General features: G+C 49.6%; 1 protein-coding gene across 5 annotated transcripts in view; it reads left to right on the plus strand.

The window, feature by feature from the left end:
* The window catches only part of maptb (microtubule-associated protein tau b), a 149,502-nt gene that overhangs the window by 66,171 nt on the left and 65,158 nt on the right, over window positions 1-18,173 (plus strand). For 4 of the 5 annotated variants that reach the window (XM_038778829.1, XM_038778826.1, XM_038778827.1 and 1 more), the window contains 3 exons: window positions 9,814-9,881; window positions 10,057-10,209; window positions 11,308-11,449. In XM_038778829.1, the coding sequence (XP_038634757.1) occupies window positions 9,814-9,881; window positions 10,057-10,209; window positions 11,308-11,449 (363 nt within the window). The remainder of the gene's footprint in view (window positions 1-9,813; window positions 9,882-10,056; window positions 10,210-11,307; window positions 11,450-18,173) is intronic. The other variant, XM_038778830.1, reaches the window with a different exon arrangement.

Below are 18,173 nucleotides of genomic sequence, written 5' to 3' on the forward strand. Positions count from 1 at the left end.
TACCCGTAACCCAACAACCCCCCCCTTAACCTTACTTTTATTAGGACACTACGGGCAATTTAGCATGGCCAATCCACCTAACCCGCACATCTTTGGACTGTGGGAGGAAACCGGAGCACCCGGAGGAAACCCCCGCACACAGGGGGAGGACGTGCAGACTCCACACAGACAGTGACCCAGCCGGGAATCGAACCTGGGACCCTGGAGCTGTGAAGCATTTATGCTAACCACCATGCTACCCTGCTTCTATAATTCTCGTAGACATGGTATTCTCCCCACAGCCCACATACCTCAAACCTATGAATCCCTCCCAACTATGGATCAGTCAGGCCTCATTTTGCACTTTCACCTCAGTTGGCACGACAATTACACGGTGCAAATCCTCTATTAGAACAAAGAACAACATAGCCCTTTGGCCCTCCAAGCCTGCGCCAATCACGCTGCCTATCTAAACTAAAGCCTTCTGCACTTCTGGGGCGCGATTCTCCGATGCCGCACGGCATCGGGAAAGCCGTCGTGAATTCGGCCGAGTTTCATGACGGTGACGGAGGCCACGCCTCGCCCCCTATTCTCCCTCACCCGGGGGGCTAGGAGCGGCGTTGCGGGAAACTCGGCCACCGGGCCTTGATGCTTGCGTTAAAGCGGAACGCCATGAATGATGCGGCCAGCGGCGCCAAATGCCGTCAGCCGCACGTGCGCAGGTTGGCCGGCGCCAACCCGTGCATGCGCGGTTGCCGTCTTTCCCTTCGCTGCCCCGCAAAACGTGGCGGCTTGATCTTGCGGGCCGGCGGAGGGGAAAGAGTGCGTCTCTTGGAGACGCTGGCCCGACGATTGGTGGGCACCAATCGCGGGCCAGTCCCCTTCCGAGCACGGCCGTGGTGCTCGATCCCCTCTGCACCCACCACAGGCCCCAAACTTACCTTTCGCGCTATGTTCACGCCGGCAGCGACCAGGTGCAGGGCCGGCCCAAGGTACCGGCAACTCGGGCAGTCGCCCGGGGCGCCATGTGCTAGGGGGCGCCAGAGACTCGGGTCCCGCGCATGCGCAGTTGGGCCGGTGCCAACCAGCGCATGCGCGGTGGCCGCCCTCCCCCAGGGCGGCCCCCCCTCCGTCCGCCCCCCCTCCGGCCTCCCCCCGCCTCGGCCCCGCCCCGGCCCCGCCCCCCCGACTCAGCCCCGCCTCGCCCCCCCCCTCGGCCCCGCCCCCGAAGGGCGCTGAAGTTCAGCTTGCCCGGGGCGCCAGCAACCCTAGGGCCGGCGCTGACCGGGTGTGGTTCCCGCCGGTGTGAACAGGTCGTGAAAAACGGCGACCCGCGATTCTCCGAGTGGCGCGTCGATAAATGCTACACGCCATTTTTGGGGGGGTGGGAGAATCGCGGGCGGTGCCAGGGGCGACAGTAATCCCAGGGGTGACAGTATGTACAGGGGCGACAGTATTCCCAGGGGCGACAGTATTCCCAGGGGCGACAGTATGTACAGGGGCGACAGTATTCCCAGGGGCGACAGTATTCCCAGGGGCGACAGTATTCCCAGAGGCCACAGTATGTACAGGGGTGACAGTATTCCCAGGGGCGACAGTATTCCCAGGGGCGACAGTATGTACAGGGGCGACAGTATTCCCAGGGGCGACAGTATTCCCAGGGGCGACAGTATGTACAGGGGCGACATTATTCCCAGGGGCGACAGTATGTACAGGGGCGACAGTCTGTACAGGGGCAACAGTCTGTACAGGGGCAACAGTATGTACAGGGGCGACAGTAGTCACAGGGGCAACATTATTCCCAGGGGCAACAGTATTCCCAGGGGCGACAGTATGTACAGGGGCGACATTATTCCCAGGGGCGACAGTATGTACAGGGGCGACATTATTCCCAGGGGCGACAGTATGTACAGGGGCGACAGTATGTACAGGGGCGACAGTAGTCACAGGGGCAACATTATTCCCAGGGGCAACAGTATTCCCAGGGGCGACAGTATGTACAGGGGCGACATTATTCCCAGGGGCGACAGTATGTACAGGGGCGACAGTCTGTACAGGGGCAACAGTATGTACAGGGGCGACAGTCTGTACAGGGGCAACAGTATGTACAGGGGCGACAGTCTGTACAGGGGCAACAGTATGTACAGGGGCGACAGTAGTCACAGGGGCAACATTATTCCCAGGGGCAACAGTATTCCCAGGGGCGACAGTATGTACAGGGGCGACAGTCTGTACAGGGGCAACAGTAGTCACAGGGGCGACAGTAGTCACAGGGGCAACATTATTCCCAGGGGCAACAGTATTCCCAGGGGCGACAGTATGTACAGGGGCGACATTATTCCCAGGGGCGACAGTATGTACAGGGGCGACATTATTCCCAGGGGCGACAGTATGTACAGGGGCGACATTATTCCCAGGGGCGACAGTAGTCACAGGGGCGACAGTCTGTACAGGGGCAACAGTAGTCACAGGGGCGACAGTATGTACAGGGGCGACAGTAGTCACAGGGGCGACAGTATTCCCAGGGGCAACAGTATGTACAGGGGCGACAGTTTGTACAGGGGCAACAGTATGTACAGGGGCGACAGTATTCCCAGGGGCGACAGTATTCCCAGGGGCAACAGTATGTACAGGGGCGACAGTATTCCCAGGGGCGACAGTAGGCACAGGGGCAACAGTATTCCCAGGGGCGACAGTATGTACAGGGGCGACAGTATTCCCAGGGGCGACAGTATTCCCAGGGGCGACAGTATGTACAGGGGAGACAGTATTCCCAGGGGCGACAGTAGGCACAGGGGCAACAGTATTCCCAGGGGCGACAGTATGTACAGGGGCGACAGTATTCCCAGGGGCGACAGTATGTACAGGGGAGACAGTATTCCCAGGGGCGACAGTAGGCACAGGGGCAACAGTATTCCCAGGGGCAACAGTATGTACAGGGGCTACAACACAGAGGCTAAAATCTAAACGGGTTAAAATCACACGTTCTGCAATATACGCGGGCTACAATATAATACACGGGCTGCAATATACACAGGGACGACAATATACACAGGGACTACAATATACACAGGGACAACAATATACACAGGGACAACAATATATACAAGGACGACAATATATACAAGGACGACAATATACACAGGGACTACAATATACACAGGGATGACAATATACACAGGGACTACAATATACACAGGGACAACAATATACACAGGGACAACAATATACGCAGGGGCTACAATATACACAGGGACTACAATATACACAGGGACTACAATATACACAGGGACAACAATATACGCAGGGGCTACAATATACACAGGGACTACAATATACACAGGGACTACGGGTTAGGTGGATTGTCCATGCTAAATAGCCCGTAGTGTCCTAATAAAAGTAAGGTTAAGGGGGGGTTGTTGGGTTACGGGTATAGGGTGGATACGTGGGTTTGAGTAGGGTGATCATGGCTCGGCACAACATTGAGGGCCGAAGGGCCTGTTCTGTGCTGTACTGTTCTATGTTCTAATATACACAGGGACGACAATATACACAGGGACTACAATATACACAGAAACGACAATATACACGGGAACTACAATCTCCACAAGGGCTACAATATGCACGGGCTGCAATATATACGAGGACGACAATATACACAGGAACTACAATATACACGGGGGCTACAATATGCATGGGCTGCAATATATACAAGGATGACAATATACACGGGGGCTACAATATACACGGGGGCTACAATATACACAGGGGCTGCAATATATACAAGGACGACAATATACACGGGGGCTACAATATACACGGGGGCTACAATGTACACGGGGGCTACAATATACACAGGGGCTGCAATATATACAAGGATGACAATATACACGGGGGCTACAATATACACGGGGGCTACAATATACACAGGGGCTGCAATATATACAAGGACGACAATATACACGGGGGCTACAATGTACACGGGGCTACAATATACACAGGGGCTGCAATATATACAAGGAAGACAATATACACGGGGGCTACAATGTACACGGGGGCTACAATATACACAGGGGCTGCAATATATACAAGGATGACAATATACACGGGGGCTACAATGTACACGGGGGCTACAATATACACAGGGGCTGCAATATATACAAGGAAGACAATATACACGGGGGCTACAATGTACACGGGGCTACAATATACACAGGGGCTGCAATATACAAGGATGACAATATACACGGGGGCTACAATGTACACGGGGCTACAATATACACAGGGGCTGCAATATATACAAGGAAGACAATATACACGGGGGCTACAATGTACACGGGGGCTACAATATACACAGGGGCTGCAATATATACAAGGATGACAATATACACAGGGACTACAATATACACAGGGCTGCAGTATATACAAGGACGACAATATACACAAGGACTACAATATACACAGGGGCTGCAATATATACAAGGATGACAATATACACGGGGACTATAATATATACATGGACTACAATATACACAGGGACTACAATATACACAAGGGCTACAAGATGCATGGGCTGCAATATGTACAAGGACGGTAATAAACACAGGGGGGACAATATACATAGGGGAGCAATACAGGGACATAAGAACAGGAGGTGGCCATATCATCCCTTGAGCTTATTCAACTAAACAATGAAGGGCGAGATCGAATGATTGTGTCAGAAATTGGGGCAGCATTTGAAAATGGTTTCCTGATCCCTTACTGCACTGAGAAGCTGAGCTGAACTCATCAGTACAGGACATATGAGGTAAATATAGCCTTGGCAGCACGGTTCACACCGATGCCAAAAAAGAAACAGAACCCCATATCGTAGCAGGATCGTTCTCGGCGCTGCAGTCAAAGGAACAAAGAACAATACAGTACAGGAACAGGCCCTTTGGCCCTCCAAGCCTGAGCCGAACACGTGTCCTATATAGACCAGCCGCCTGTATCCTTCTATACCCCGCCTGTTCATGTGCCTATCCAGATAAGTCTTAAAGGTCGCTAATGTATCTGCCTCAACCACCTCACTTGGCAGTGCATTCCAGGCCACCATCACCCTCTGTGTAAAAAACATTACCCGCACATCTCTACTGAACCTGTCCCCACTCACCTTGAACTTGTGTCCCCTTGTAATTGTCATTTCCGTCCTGGGAAAAAGCCTCCAACTGTTCACCCTATCTATACCTCTAATAATTTTATAAACTTCTATCAGGTCGCCCTTCAGCCTCCTCTCTGGGGAGAACAATCCCAGTTTATTCAATCTCTCCTCATAGCTAATACCCTTCATACCAGGCAAGGTAAACCTTTTCTGTACTCTCTCCAAAGCCTCCATGTCCTTGTAGTGTGGTGACCAGAATTGGACACAGTATTCCTAATGTGGCCTAATCAACTATAATTGTAACATAATTTTTGAGCTTTCATACGTGATAACCCGTCCTATGAAGGCAAGCATGCCATATGCTTTCTTTACCACCATTTCCACCTGTGCTGCCACTTTTAAGGATCTGTGGACCTGCATGCCCAGATCTCTCTGTGTCTCTATGCTCCTGATCTTTCTGCCATTTATTTTATAGCTCACACCTGAATTGGATCTACCAAAATGCATCATCTCGCATTTGTCTGTGTTAAATTCCACCTGCCATTTCTCTGCCCAATTTTGCAGCCTATCTATATCCTGTTGTATTCTCTGACAATCTTCATCACTATCCGCAACTCCTGCAATCTTAGTATCATCCACAAACTTGCTAATCAGACCCGCTACGTTTTCTTCCAAGTCATTTATATATATTACAAAGAGCAGAGGTCCCAGAACTGATTCCTGCGGAACATCACTAGTTTCAGTCCTCCATTCGGAAAAACACCCTTCCACTGCTTCTGTCTTCTGTGGCCAAGCCAGTTCTGGATTCATCCAGCTGGTTCATCCTGACCCCATATGATCTAATCTTTTGCACCAGTCTGCCATGAGGAGCCTTATCAAATGTTTTACTAAAGTCCATGTAGACAACATCCACAACCCTTCCCTCGTCAATCATTTTTGTCACCTCCTCAAAAAATGCAATCAAATTAGTGAGACATGACCTCTCTCATACAAAACACACTGTCTGTCGCTAATAAGACCATTCACTTCCAAATGTGCACAGATTCTATCTCTGAGAATCTTTTCCAACAATTTCACTATCACTGACGTCAAGCTCATTGGCTTATAATTAACCGGATTATCCTTACAACCCTTCTTAAATAACGATACAACATTGGCTATCCTCCAATCCTCTGGGATCTCACCTGTGGCCAATGAGGATACACAGATTTCTGTCAGAGGCCCAGCGATGTTGTTATGAAAGTCATCAAGAAGTCCAGTTATTCTTGACCAAAATGACTGTTTTTGCACGTAAAATCTCCTGAAGTCATGGGCGGGATTCTCCGGGCTCGGTGCGGGGGCGGAGAATGGGGCATCAGACCCACGATTGGTTTCAACGTCTTCCCGTGATTCTCCACAGACTGGGAATCACCGCTAGTCGCGCGAGTGCAGTCGGCGCCATTGAAAGAGGCCCCTGCAGCGATTTTCCGCCTGCAACTGGCAACTCAGTCCGCGGCCGCCATGGTGGGGGGCAGGTGGATCTGTCACCGGGGGGGGGGGGGGGGGGGGGGGGGGGGGGGGGGGGGGGGCTCCATGAACGCCAAGCTCACGATTGGGGGCCACCCATCGGCGGGCACGCGCGATCTGGGGGGGCCTATATTATTGGGGCCGGCTCACTGTGTGGGTCCGCCATGTTGCCACAGGCGGCAGCTACGCACATACGCAGACCAGCGGCCGGAAGTGCAGGGCCCTGTATCGGCAGCCGAAGCTGCGTGGAGCACTCCAGCACCCTGCTGTCCTCCTGTAGGCCACGGAATCGCTGGGCCAAGGGGCCCGTTGATGCCGGCGTGAAACGCTGTGGTGTTTATGCCGGCGTCAACACCTAGCCGCCGCTTTGGAGAATCCCGCACATGGATTTTCAGTGAAATACCTCCATGTCCCTTCCCTTTGTCCCATGCCCCTTCCCTTTGCCCCATGCCCCTTCCCTTTGCCCCATGCCCCTTCCCTTTGCCCCATGCCCCTTCACTTTGCCCCATGCCCCTTCCCTTTGTCCCATGCCCCTTCCCTTTGCCCCATGCCCCTTCACTTTGCCCCATACCCCTTCCCTTTGCCCCATGCCCCTTCCCTTTGCCCCATTCCCCTTCCCTTTGCCCCATGCCCCTTCCCTTTGCCCCATGCCCCTTCACTTTGCCCCATGCCCCTTCCCTTTGCCCCATGCCCCTTCCCTTTGCCCCATGCCCCTTCCCTTTGCCCCATGCCCTTTTCCTTGCTGCCTTTCAAGAACAAAAATCTACCTCTCTTAGATTTAAAATTAACAATTGATGTTGCATCAATTACCATTTGCAAAAGGTGAGTGCCAAACGTCTACGACTCTTTGTGTGGAGAAATGTTTACTCAGGGTTAATTTTATCGACCCCCCCAGTTGTAAATTGACGGTGGATGGAATGTAAAATAAAGCAGGTTCCCAGCCCACCACTTTCTGCCCGTCCTTGACCTTCTTCCATGTTATGGGGTTCGGGGATTTAAGGCATCTGCCTTGGGCCTATGAGACCGTCAAGTGAACAAATTTAAAGTTGATGTGATGTTGACTGACATTTCAACTGAGGCTTGGGGGAGGGTAGGGGAGGAGCGCAGGAGGGAGGGGGTTGGCTGGTGGCAAGAAATACATCCCTTGTAAAATTCACCCCTAATTTCGGTGCTGAAAAGTCTAACTCTAGTTTTCAGCTCCCCCAACCCTCTCCCCTCCCCAGCCCGACCCCTGCCACCACTAGCCCGAGACTTCCCAAGCAGCAAAAATCATCACTCTCTATCCACCCGGTCTGGCCCCTTTAACATTTTCAAATCTTTGATCAAATCGCCTGTCAACCATCGAAATTCCAGGGAATAAAACGTCCTCTCCTTATAATTTACCCCTGGACGTGCAGGTATTATTCTGACAAATGCACACTGTATTTCTGCCCAGACCATTATATCATTCCTAAGATGTGGTGCCCAGGGCTGCTTACAGGATCCTGGTGTGGTCTAACCAGGGGCGGGATTCTCCGACCCCCCACCAGGTGGGAGAATCACCAGGGGTCGGCGTGAATTCCACCGTCCTCCCAATTCTCCCGCCCCTCCAAAAACCGGCCCGGTGTGAGTCGCGCCGCCCGCCTTGGAGAATGGCGGGCTCTGGCACTACTCAATGGGCGCCAGGGCCACCTGAATTCTCCGGCCCGCGATGGGCTGAAGTCCCACCCGTCTGTAGCTGGTCCCGCCGGCGTAAATTAGAGTAGGTCCCTTACCGGCGGGACCTGGCGGCGTGGGCGGGCTCCGGAGTTCCTGGGGGGTCGCGGGAGGCCCTTCGCCGCCGGTTGGTGTGGCGCCAACCCCTATCCTGCCGGCCAGCGGGGAGCCAACCACTCTGGGGCGGGCCTAGCCCCTGAAGGTGCGGAGGATTCCGCACCTTTGGGGCGGCCCGATGCCGGAGTGGTTCACGCCACTCCGTCCCGCCGGGACCCCCCCACCTCGCCGGGTACAGGAGAATCCCGCCCCAGATCTCTGTATAGCTGGAATATGACTTCATCCTTTTTGTGTTCTTCTCTTCTAGATATAAATAGCAGCATTTGATTGCTTGTTTCTTCACTGCTTAATTTTTTGTGCCATCGCAAATTTCTATCTGAGGTTTTATCCCATCATCTGAGTCATGAATAAATACAGTTGAAACCTCCACAGAGGTCCTTCTGAGACACCATTGGGTATATTGTGCCAGAAAGCCTTTTTGTTCCCCCTATTCCCTGTCCCTGCCACTCAGTCAGTTTCCTAACTAGGTCAATAATTTATTTTCAGAGTCTCCAGTGAGAAACTTATGTCTTCTGCGAGTTCATCGATAAACACCCTCAGCTCGCATCCTCAAAACCTCTTCAAAAATAATTCAATCAAATTTGTCAGGCATGACTAACCCATGTTGGATTCCACTGATCAACTGAACATTTTAAAAGGTGTTCAGTCTCTCACCATTTCATGACAACAGATGTTAGGTTCACGGAGTTATAATTCTGGGTTTTCATCCTTCGCCTGCTTAAAGGAGTGACATGTGCAATTTTCCAATCAAAGGGAACATTTTGAGAATTGTGAGAGCTTTGGAAGGTATACAGGGGATACAACATACACAGGGATGGAATATACAGACATCACAATATTCCCAGAAGCAGCTGGGTCGCTGCTAATCCCAGTTATTAATGATAATATGAATGTCCAAAAGCTGATTTCCTCTCATTTCTCCCTTGATCCTCCCCAAACAGTGTTTGACCTGCGTTTAACCCATCTGCGGGAAGGGAAACTAACCTTGAGGGTTATTATGAGCTATATCTAAACAAAGAGGCTAATTAGGTTAGTCTCAGCATGTTACAATTCCCGAGGGAATGTGTTACCCCTGTTTGTGGCAATGTGAAATCCTAATATCCACAAAATGAATGGTTATTGAAGCAACCAGTTTAATAACTGAGTGTCAACAGATTTCCGCATCAGATGGGTACTCATATTATCAGTCGCTACCAAGGCTCAATGTCCTTTGGAGTCAGTGGGGCCAAGCTCAGTGTGTGGGGTTTATAGGCAGGAAGTGTTTCTTTATGACGGTTCCTGCTGCTATCTGCCTTTCTCGCAGTACCACCTTCAGCCGGATCATTTTAATTCCCGATTTGAAAAGAGACCCATTTTGTTCTGTTCCCTGTTTTTAGCTCAGCGGCCTGTTGCAGGCGAAGAAGGAATCAAATCTCAGGCAGCCTGTCCTGAGAACAAGAGTAAGGTGAGAGTCATAGAACAAAACAAGCTGCTCAGCATCCTGGCCACACCAGAATTCTACCGGCACCCAAACATTTCATTTCTTGTTTTGTTTTTTAATGTTATTTTAAGCATAATTTTATTTGGTTTATGGAATTCATATTTTGTGCTGTCATTTTGAATTTTATTTTCATGTAAAGAGCTTCACACCTACAAAAATCTCTAAAGCAAGGCCTCAGGCCTCTACTACTCCCAAGAGGCCTACATCTGCCCGTAGCAACAAATCTTCCAGCCTTGTCTCCACCCCCAAAAGACCTCAATCCACCACAGGCCAAGATGGTACAGGAGCAAAGGTAAGGGTCACACCCTGAGAGTTTCTGATAATTAAACACAAATGTTACAGCCCAGATTATTTGCTTCATATTCAATTCATTTGTGTCCATTCTCTGGAGCAAATGAAAATGTTTCAAGGCATCCATTTTACCAAGCCAGTCATTTCCTCAGCAATGCCCATGAGCGATTTGCTGTTCAGTGATGCCTCTTGAATGTTTTCTTCCCGATTTCAAATTTCTTGGTTTCCTGTTACCCCGTAATGTTTTGAAACAAGAGAAAAAGCATTGCATCTCTCCGCTGCACCCTTCCATCACAGCAACCCCATTCTATACTTTTTAATATCACTCTTCATCAAAGCCACCCAACCCAACCCAATCAACTCTCCCCATCAAACTGCCCCATTCCATCTCCCATCACACCTCCAACCTGCCCATCCATACCCAACCGTATGACTGTTCCCAATTTCCCCATCAAACCAACCCCATTAACCCCCTCTATCGAACACCCTCATCATACCCATCACTTCATTCCCCTTCTCACCAAATGCCCCTCGCTTTCCATCCCCAATCCCCTTCAGCTGCTATCACTGCAGTTCCTACCCATCAAATCCATCACCCACATCCCCACCCCCACTATACCCCAAAGCAATCAGAGAGACATCGAAGCGGGAAATGCTGCTCTATCCCAGGCAGAATTCTTCTTGGTTGAACTGCTGTTGTCGTTAGGAATAAATCAAGGTTTAAGTCATGTTTCAAGGTGCATTTCAGATATTGCAGACAATGTTCGGATCAGGACTGGACTCTTAACACCAAGACCATCTCCTGCTCCCACTTTCCCCAGAGTGTCACTTCTGAGGAATAGGGTTAACTTGCTTCATAAAAATACTGCTGTTGGTGGTGTGACAAGCAATATGAAAAGGCCATTGACCTTCATCCAATTTACCCAATTTAAATCTCCAGACAGAGCGAGCCATTGGTAAACCTGCTGTTCGTTATCCTTAAAGAAAGAACATTTGGCCGGAGGAGTCAAGAGAAACAAATGGGTTCTTTGTAAATAGCCAGAAAGTGTCTTCACTGTCAGACTTCAAATCAAACTAACAGCCCAGTCATTTCATACAGGTGCCAGAAACAAGGAGGATTCCAGGATCACAAGCCCCATCGGGCCTCAGAATGCCAGGAAATATCGGCGCCAGGACCCCACCTAAGTCTGCACCCCCTCAGAAGGGAACTCCTCACTCTCCTGATGTCAAAAGAACAACAGGTAAGTGAGCGGACAGGTGGGTGGGGAGAGAATGAACGGAGTGGGGGGGGGGGGGGGGGGGGCATTGTGCACATAATTAAGCTAAGCCTGGAGCAAGTGGACACATTCTGGGATTGAGTACAGTGGTTCACACACTGTCCTTTCATACTCTGGGACTGTGAGTCACACACTGTCCTTTAACACTCTGGGACAGTGGGCCAGAGAGTCTCCTTTCACACTCTGGGACAGTGAGTCACACACTGTCCTTTCACACTCTGGGACAGTGGGCCAGAGAGTCTCCTTTCACACTCTGGGACAATGGGATCAGACTGTGTCCTTTCACACTCTGGGACAATGGGATCAGACTGTGTCCTTTCACACTCTGGGACAATGGGATCAGACTGTGTCCTTTCACACTCTGGGACAGTGGATCACAGACTGTCCTTTCACAGTCTGGGACAGTGGGTCACCCACAGTCCTTTCACACTCTGGGACAGTGGCTCACACACTGTCCTTACACACACAGGGATGGTAGTCACACATTGTCCTTTCACACTCTGGGACAGTGGGTCACACACTGTCCTTTCTCACTCTGGCAGACTGGGCCAGACAGTGTCCAATCCCTCTCTGGGCCAGCGAGTCACACAATGTCCTTTCACACACTGGGACAGTGGGCAAGAGAGTCTCCTTTCACATTCTGGGACAGTGGGTCACACACTGTCCTTTCACACTCTGGGACACTGGGTCACACACTGTCCTTTCACACTCTGGGACACTGGGTCACACACTTTCCTTTCACATACTGGGACAGTGGGTCACACACTGTCCTTTCACATTCTGGGACACTGGGTCACACACTTTCCTTTCACATACTGGGACAGTGGGTCACACACTGTCCTTTCACATTCTGGGACACTGGGTCACACACTTTCCTTTCACACACTGGGACAGTGGGTCACACACTGTCCTTTCACATTCTGGGACACTGGGTCACACACTTTCCTTTCACACTCTGGGACACTGGGTCACACACTTTCCTTTCACACACTGGGACAGTGGGTTACACGCTGTCCTTTCATACTCTGGGACACTGGGTCACACAATGTCTTTTCACACTCTGTGACAGTGGGTCATGCAGTGTTCTTTCACACTCTGGGACAGTGAGTCACACACTGTCCTTTCACACTCTGGGACAGTGGGTCATGCAGTGTTCTTTCACACTCTGGGACAGTGAGTCACACACTGTCCTTTCACACTCTGGGACAGTGGGTCACACACTGTTCTTTCACACTCTGGGACAGTGGGATCGGACACTGTCCTTTCACACTCTGGGACAGTGGGTCACACACTGTTCTTTCACACTCTGGGACAGTGAGTCACACATTGTCCTTTCACACTCTGGGACAGTCGGTTACACGCTGTCCTTTCACACTCTGGGACAGTGGGTGAGACACCCATACACCTATAGGGTGTGTGGCGCGAGCACACCTTGTAATTGTAGACTTGAGGAGTATATTTTGAACTTACATTTCAAATGGGTTTCTTCATGCACCTTCTCTGAGATGCTGTGAACCACGATTCTTTAAAATGCTGGCCGGACTCCATGAGTATGACAAGCCTATCTCTGCTATGCAGCCAGCCAGGTCAGGAGTCCAGAGTGTGTGTCACCATCCAAACCAGCCCACACCATTAAATGACAGTCCTGAAAATCAGAAATCAATGGAATGCGGTTGGGATCCCAGAATCTGGACCCGCCCACAAGTCACCGTGACTTGGTGTAAATCAAGCCCAACCTGTCAGATTTGATCATTTCAAATCTATGTTATATGATCAGGCTGTAACCTTGCATTGACACCTCAGCCCAGGAAATCAGCTTATAAAAGCTTGTTGAGTTCTCTGCACTTTACTGAAAACCAAAACCTAGAGAATCTAGGAGGGACCAAAACAGGTCAGGTTTGTGTCCACCTTTCCAAAAACTGTTCCACCCAAGCAGCTGCCAATCCTCTGGCTCTGCTAATTCCTAATTGCTGCAGGAACATTGAGTCGGGAAAGATCAGCCGACATCATCCGGGTGGTCAATCCTCCTATATAAAACAATAAAACCTATAGATAAACCTATGTAAACCCTCAATGAGTGTCAACCACACACTGCATAGTTGTGACACAGGTTTGGGATGGGGTATCAGGTAGGAGTGAATCACTGGCTTCAATCAGGACAGAGTATCACAACAAGACCTTTAAGGGCGGCACGGTAACACAGTGGTTAGCATTGCTACTTCACAGCGCCAGGCACCCGGGATCGATTCCCTGCTTGAGTCACTGTCTGTGTGGAGTCTGCACATTCTCCCTATGTGTGCATGGGTTTCCTCCGGGTGCTCTGGTTTCCTCCCACAATTCCCGAAATACGTGCTGTTAGGTAATTTGGACATTCTGAATTCTCCCTCTGTGAACCCGAACAGGTGCCGAAATGTGACGACCAGGGGCTTTTCACAGTAACTTCATTGCAATGTTAATGTAAGCCTACTTGTGACAATAAAGATTATTATTATTATGTTGCTATTGTACAGTATCACAATGCCACCTCCTTTAACCAAAGACCTTTGGTCAATTAGAAGTAGGTATTCAGGGCCCCCCTCTGAATGATGCACCACTAATAAGCAACTTGAAACAGAAAGCAGATGCTCTCCATCAACTGCCCCCCCCTCCCTCATCCCGATTCCCCCCCCGACCTCGGTCCATCACTCACGGAAGGCTGAGGTTTGCCGGCAGAGAACACATTCCCCCACCTGAGGGGGGACGCGGCGTGTATGTAGCTGTTGAAGAGAGATAGGCAGTCAGGCTGAGATTTTCCAGCATTTTCTCTTTGGTTTCAGATTCCAGCATCCACAGTAATTTGCTTTTATTTTAGTCAGGCTAAATGGCTCCCCTCTACTGCCCGCTCTCTCAACCTGTTGATACCCCCCTTGGCCATGCCCACGAGCTGTCCCAAGAGCTATTCTCTTGATATGCCTGCTCCCCTCCACACAGATGGCCAAAATCGGGGACATGAGGTTGAAGTACAGCCAGAAATTGAGGATAAGCTCCCTCTGGCTGCAGTCTGGAGGAGTTTCATTAGACTGCAGAAGTTCTAAGGAGCCTAGGAGTCTATGAATCAACGTAACCATCCACAGCACGGATCTGCCACATGCAACAGTGAGATAGAACATAGAACAGTACAGCACAGAACAGGCCCTTCGGCCCTCGATGTTGTGCCGAACAATGATCACCCTACTTTAAACCCACGTAACCCGTATACCCATAACCCAACAATCCCCCCATTAACCTTACACTACGGGCAATTTAGCATGGCCAATCCACCTAACCCGCACATCTTTGGACTGTGGGAGGAAACCGGAGCACCCGGAGGAAACCCACGCACGCACAGGGAGGACATGCAAACTCCACACAGACAGTGACCCAGCCGGGAATCGAACCTGGGACCCTGGAGCTGTGAAGCATTGATGCTAACCACCATGCTACCGTGAGGCCCCAGTCTCGGCACCAAATCCCCGAGGGTTAAAGGGAGGGTTCCCGCACGGGGGGCCCCGCCTGGACCAGGCAGTAGTAGGGAATGGAATGCCGCAGCCTGTTTGGACCAACGAGACGAGAACGGGGAGGGTGTGCAGCAGCAGCCCGTACAGGAAACGCAGGCGTGCAGACCTGAATGGCATGAGCGGGATTTCCAGGAATGTGCTCCAGTTGTGGAGCCAAGGTTCCTTAGGGAGGTTTTGGGGTCAGGCACCAATGAGGAATTCCAACCAAACGGGATTCAGTTCAGACAAGAGTGCTCCTCACGCCTGAGACACCCCGAGTGCAATTGGTGCCGAGATAGAAGAGAAAATATGCAGGCAAATTTCTGCTTGTAAGAGCAAGAGGGCAATAATAGTAGGAGACTTTAACTATCTCAATATCAACTGGGAATCAAACAATATAAGGGGAACTGAGGGAGAAAGATTTATGCAGTGTGTCTCGGAAAATGTTTTCACCCAATTAGTGACAAACACAACAAGAGGAGATGCAATTCTAGATCTCGTCTTGGGGAACAAATGGGTTAAGTTACAGTTGGCGACAATATCGGGGCTAGTGATCACAATTCAGTTAGGTTCTGTATTACCATGGACAAGGACAGAAGTAAAGTAGGAGTAAAAAATTTTAACTGGGGAAGGCAAATTTTGTAGAAATGAGAAGGGACTTAGCTGAGGTGGACGGGCCAGCACTGCTAGAGAATAAATCTGTGGAAAACCAGTGAGAAGCACTAAAAGGGGCGATCCTAAAGGTGCAAAGTAGACATGGCCACTCCAAGAATATGAGAGGTACTGTCAAACCTAGACCCCTGGTTGTCTAGAGGAATACAGGGGAAGATCAAACAGAAAAAGAAATTGCGTATGATTGGCATAAAGGACTAAGCACTGAAGATAGTCTAGACAAGTATAGGAAGTACAAGGACAAAGTTAAAAAGGAAATAAGGAAATCAAAGAGAGGGCATAAAAAAAGATTACCATGTAAAGTTAAAAGAAACCCAAAGATAGATCCCCCCTCATCCTTCTAAATTCCAACGAGTACAGTCCCAGTCTACTCAACCTCTCCTCATAATCCAACCCTTCAGCTCTGGGATTAACCTAGTGAATCTCCTCTGCACACCCTCCAGCGCCAGTACGTCCTTTCTCAAGTAAGGAGACCAAAACTGAACACAATACTCCAGGTGTGGCCGCACAACACCTTATACAATTGCAACATAACCTCCCTAGTCTTAAACTCCATCCCTCTAGCAATGAAGGACAAAATTCCATTTGCCTTCTTAATCACCTGTTGCACTTGTAAACCAACCTTCTGTGACTCATGCACTAGCACACCCAAGTCTCTCTGAACAGCGGCATGCTTTAATATTTATCGTTTAAATAATAATCCCGTTTGCTGTTATTCCTACCAAAATGGATAACCTCACATTTGTCAACATTGTATTCCATCTGCCAGACCCGAGCCCATTCACTTAACCTATCCAAATCCCTCTGCAGACTTCCAGTATCCTCTGCACTTTTCGCTTTACCACTCATCTTAGTATCATCTGCAAACTTGGACACATTGCCCTTGGTCCCCAACTCCAAATCATCAATGTAAATTGTGAACAATTGTGGGCCCAACACGGATCCCTGAGGGACACCACTAGCTACTGATTGCCAACCAGAGAAACACCCATTTATCCCAACTCTTTGTTCTATTAATTAACCAATCCTCTATCCATGCTACTACTTTACCCTTAATGCCATGCATCTTTATCTATGCAGCAACCTTTTGTGTGGCACCTTGTCAAAGGCTTTCTGGAAATCCAGATATACCACATCCATCGGCTCCCCGTTATCTACTGCACTGGTAATGTCCTCAAAAATTCCACTAAATTAGTTAGGCACGACCTGCCTTTTACGACCCATGCTGCGTCTGCCAATGGGACAATTTCTATCCAGATGCCTCGCAATTTCTTCCTTGATGATAGATTCCAGCATCTTCCCTATTACCGAAGTTAAACTCACTGGCCTATAATTTCCTGCTTTCTGCCTACCTCCTTTTTTAAACAGTGGCGTCACGTTTGCTAATTTCCATCCACCGGGACCACCCCAGAGTCTAGTGAATTTCGGTAAATTATCACCAGTGCATCTGCAATTTCCCTAGCCATCTCTTTTAGCACTCTGGATGCATTCCATCAGGGCCAGGAGACTTGTCTACCTTTAGCCCCATTAGCTTGCCCATCACTCCGCTCCTTAGTGATAACAATCGTCTCAAGGTCCTCACCTGTCATAGCCTCATTTCTATCAGTCACTGGCATGTTATTTGTGTCTTCCACTGTGAAGACCGACCCAAAAAACCTGTTCAGTTCCTCAGCCATTTCCTCATTTCCCATTATTAAAACTCCCTTCTCATCCTCTAAAGGACCAATATTTACCTTAGCCACTCTTTTTTGTCTTATATATTTGTAAAAACTTTTACTGTCTGTTTTTATATTCTGAGCCAATATATTGCCAACATAAAAGGTTAAACGTAAAAGGTTCATTAAGGAAAAAGTGGGATCGATCAGAGATGAAGAGGGAAACATGTGTGTAGATGCAGAGGCTGTGGGAAGGGTTTTAAATTAATATTTTGCCTCCATGTTGACAAAGGAAATGGATGATGAAGATATAGTAGTCCAGGAGGAACACTAAGATATCGAACAGGATAATCATAAAGAGAGAGGAAGTACTCGAAGGTTGAAATCCTTGAAAGTTGATAAGCTGCCAGGGGCAGATGGATTGTTTCCGAGGATACTGAAGGTGGTCAGGAAGGAGATAGCAGATGCTCTGAGGATGATTTCAATCCTCACTAGATACAAGGGAGGTACCAGAGGATTGGAGAAATGCAAATGTGGTTCCATTGTTTAAAAAGGGATCAAAGGAAATTGGGGAGGTGGTGACATTGTGATATTGTCACTGGACCAGTAAACCAGAAACACAGGATAATGCTCTGGGGATCCGGGTTCGGACTTTGCCAGTGCAGATGGTGAACAAAGAACAAAGAATACAGCAGAGGAACTGGCCCTTTGGTCCACCAAGTCTGTGCCGACCATGATGCCCCAAATAAAAATAAAAAACCTTCCAAGCAGCACGGTGGCACACTGGTAACACTGCTGCCTATAGCGCTGAGGACCCGGGTTCGATCCTGGCCCCGGGTCACTGTC

Source organism: Scyliorhinus canicula, chromosome 19 (genome assembly GCF_902713615.1).
Source record: "Scyliorhinus canicula chromosome 19, sScyCan1.1, whole genome shotgun sequence".
Taxonomy (NCBI): domain Eukaryota; kingdom Metazoa; phylum Chordata; class Chondrichthyes; order Carcharhiniformes; family Scyliorhinidae; genus Scyliorhinus; species Scyliorhinus canicula.